We start from the raw sequence: 3,332 nt of genomic DNA on the forward strand, positions 1-3,332 counted from the left end.
ATGAAGAGTTTGGTTCCAAAACGCGATAAACGCCATTTTAAAAAAAAATTAGTTCCTGCAAAAATCAGTATTGTATAGGGTTGGTATTGAAAAGTCAATTTTAAATTTTACGTAAAATGCGATATCCGCCGTGTTATTCTGTCATGTTTTCTCCCTTTCTTTCCAAACCGCGACGCGCTTTGAATACACCCGGCATCCTAGTTTTTCCTATCTACTTTGTACTTTTTGATCAACAATCAAACAAAATCTTTTATAATTTTGACGGCATTGATGAACCTGTGGTGGTTTCTGCGGTAGGGAAGAAACGTAAGCCATCGAAATCTAATCATTTACATGAGGAGATTAAGAAGACGAGGTGCGGGAGGAGAAAAAAAATGCCGGCTGTTGCTTGTTCTCACACGACAGCATCAAACTTCAGTCACGCTGACACGTTGAACCCAGGGGATCTTTTGAAAAACTTTCAGTTGTTTTACTCAAAGTCAACGAAAACCGAGCAGGACTAAGCCATTTTACAGATGATCGCCGTCAAAAAAGTTCAGGAGGTATTTCCTAGCGATAGCTGATTGAATGTATTTTTAGTCCAGTGCCTGTAATAAGATATTGACCGAGTTCAGAGGCTGTCATATGTGGATCAACTTATTTTGTTGTGTATTTTCAACAGTTTCAATATGAAAAATAACTTTTATATTGATTCAATGGATTAATTGCATTTGGGGAAAAAAAGTGTTATGAATTTATTGCATTTTGGGGAAAAAATTATCAGTTTTTATAATAAATCTTTGAAAATCAAAATCTGGATTTGAATTTGTTTTGTTATTATAACCTAAAGATGCTATGTGAAAGTTTGAAACAGAAAATAGTGGTTTTCATCTTGCCACATTCTTGGTAAAGAAAACACATTTTTACTCAAATTAATCAAAATGGATTTATCGCGTTTTGGAACCAAACTCTTCATATATTACTCAGTCAGGCTATAGTTATTTAGTTCGGACTGAAAGGGGAAGTGGTAAAAACTCTACAAGCAGTAAAGACGTGTTGTTTTCACACACAGATCTCCCTCTATCCAGTGTAGAAGAGTCACAGTTGCTATTTCACTCTTCTCCGGTAAGTCATTTACACACAACACACTAAAACTCGTTTAGAGATTTTAAGTCTTTTGACACTCAGGTTGTAAACATGTCCAAGATTAAACTGTTTTTAATCTTTCTAAAAAATAATTAAAGATTTCTCAGTGATTTAGAGTTTTGAAATAGTAGCCTGTATCACACTCATGAAAAATAGTTTTAGAAAATAATGTTTACACCAACAGCCAAAAATTCATATACAAGTTTAAAAAGGAAATAACTGCTGTTAAGTTTATACACTCTTAAAAATAAAGATTACAAAAGAGTGTTTTTTCACAGCGATTTTATAGAAGAACAATTAAGGAAAACTTTCAGTGAACACTTTAAAAAAAACATTTTCTTAAGAAGAATCTTTTAATAATCTAAAGGACATTGTTTTTTCCCTATAAAGAAGCTTTTATGGAATGGAAAGATTCAATGGATGTTAAAGGTTCTTCAGTTTATTTTAAGAGTGTATATGATTGTGTGTTTGTATTTTCTGTTGTAAGGTGGAGTGAATGTAAATGATGGAAATATCTGTGACGTTCCTCCTCACTGGATGTCTGATACAAGGTTTCATTCTTATAGATTATTCCTCTGCTGAATTAATATTCTGAAAGCATTTCCATATGAATAAGTGCAGCAGTTTATTCTGCATGTAAACTCTGTGTGATCAGTTCCTCTTGTCTGTGTGTTTTAGGAGTTTTTTGTGGCTTTAGTATCAGTCTGCCGGAGAGAGTAGAAGCTCTACAAGGATCCTGTGTTTTCATACCCTGCACATTTGATATTGATAAAAATTATGTAAAAGAACTAACTGAAGATGTAAAGAGAATATGGTATAAAGACGGAGACTCTTCCACTGTAGTGTTTGACTCCAGTAGCCCCGACACTGGATCGTTAAAAGGAGAAATATTTGGCACTCCTACAGAGAAAAACTGCACCACCCGCTTCCATAATGTCAATCAGACGGATAAAGGGTTGTATTACTTCAGACTTGAAGGCAGCGGAGGACTGAAATATAACTACAACAACAAACCTGAATACAAAGTTGAAATTGCTGTCATAGGTGAGTGTCATATTGTTCATGCTGCTTCTATCTAAATGTAAGTGTGGCACGGCCATTAGTAACATGATTGTGCGAAGCTTCTGGTGACATTCACTACCAGTTATTAACTTGTACAAAAACTGTCTGTTATGCTGCTTTATATTGCAATCTACTAATTGTTATATTATTTTGATTTATTATCATAAACACACTGGTTTGTAGTGCAAATAGTTTAAACAGTTACTGCAGAGTTATTCTTCTAATCATTTACTAATATGCGGCTTATGAATCGGAAGTCTCGCACATTCACAGAAAATAGCTTATGTCTGCGATGCAAAGTGATCTGGATAATGTTACTGGACATAAATAATAAATAAATCTACTACTGTACAATATGTGCCTTCATTATTGGATATGATAATCCTGTAATGTTTGACTGCCTCTCTATGTGTTGTAGAGTCTCCACCCAAACCCACAGTGAGTCTGTTTAAGGATCAGCAGAAGGTGACGGAGGTGACGGAGGGAAGCTCTGTGAATCTGCGCTGCTCGACTAAGATCTTCTGTTCCTCTCGTCCAGCAAATCTCACATGGAGCTCGTCTCCTGAACATCTCCTCAACGAGAGCGTCACACAACAGCAGCGTCAGGAGCAAACTGAGCTCATCTCTGATCTGATCTTCACTGTAACTCACCGTCATCATTTAGCCACTTTCACCTGCACTGTAACACACCAGCTTCAGGAGCAGATCACAAAACACAACAAGACCCGTACGCTACGTGTTCAGTGTAAGACGTATTTCAGTAAATACTGTCTGATCATCTAGAATTAGAGCTGTAAATCATAACATAATTGCCTGAATGTTTTTCTCCTCCATTAGATGCTCCTAAAAACACATCTGCGCATGTAAGTGCATCTGGTTTTGTTCTGGAGGGCCGTTCAGTGACTCTGAGCTGCAGCAGTGATGCAAACCCACCGGTGCTCAACTACACCTGGTACAGAGACACTGAAGAACCACTGAAACCAGTGCAGAGCGGACAGAACCTGACCATCAGCAACACCGACCCGACACACAGCGGACGATACGTCTGTACAGCTCAGAACGAACACGGCGCTCAGAACGCATCAGTGATGCTGGACGTCCAGTGTGAGTATCAAGAGGCTCTTCTAATTTACTCACAGTCATTA

General features: G+C 37.3%; 1 protein-coding gene across 1 annotated transcript; it reads left to right on the forward strand.

Annotated features, from left to right (window-relative positions):
• Positions 1-1,052: 1,052 nt before the first annotated feature.
• On the forward strand, positions 1,053-2,970 carry LOC311082278 (myeloid cell surface antigen CD33-like; the record flags this gene model as incomplete). Its single annotated transcript, XM_084113006.1, has 4 exons — positions 1,053-1,104; positions 1,613-1,676; positions 1,804-2,169; positions 2,606-2,970. Exons 2-4 carry the CDS (start codon positions 1,628-1,630, stop codon positions 2,968-2,970), a joined length of 780 nt encoding a protein of 259 aa, XP_083969132.1. The 5' UTR covers positions 1,053-1,104; positions 1,613-1,627.
• Between the last annotated feature and the right edge of the window lie 362 nt (positions 2,971-3,332).

This window comes from Abramis brama, assembly GCF_963993115.1.
Source record: "Abramis brama genome assembly, chromosome: 4".
NCBI classification, from domain to species: Eukaryota; Metazoa; Chordata; class Actinopteri; order Cypriniformes; family Leuciscidae; genus Abramis; species Abramis brama.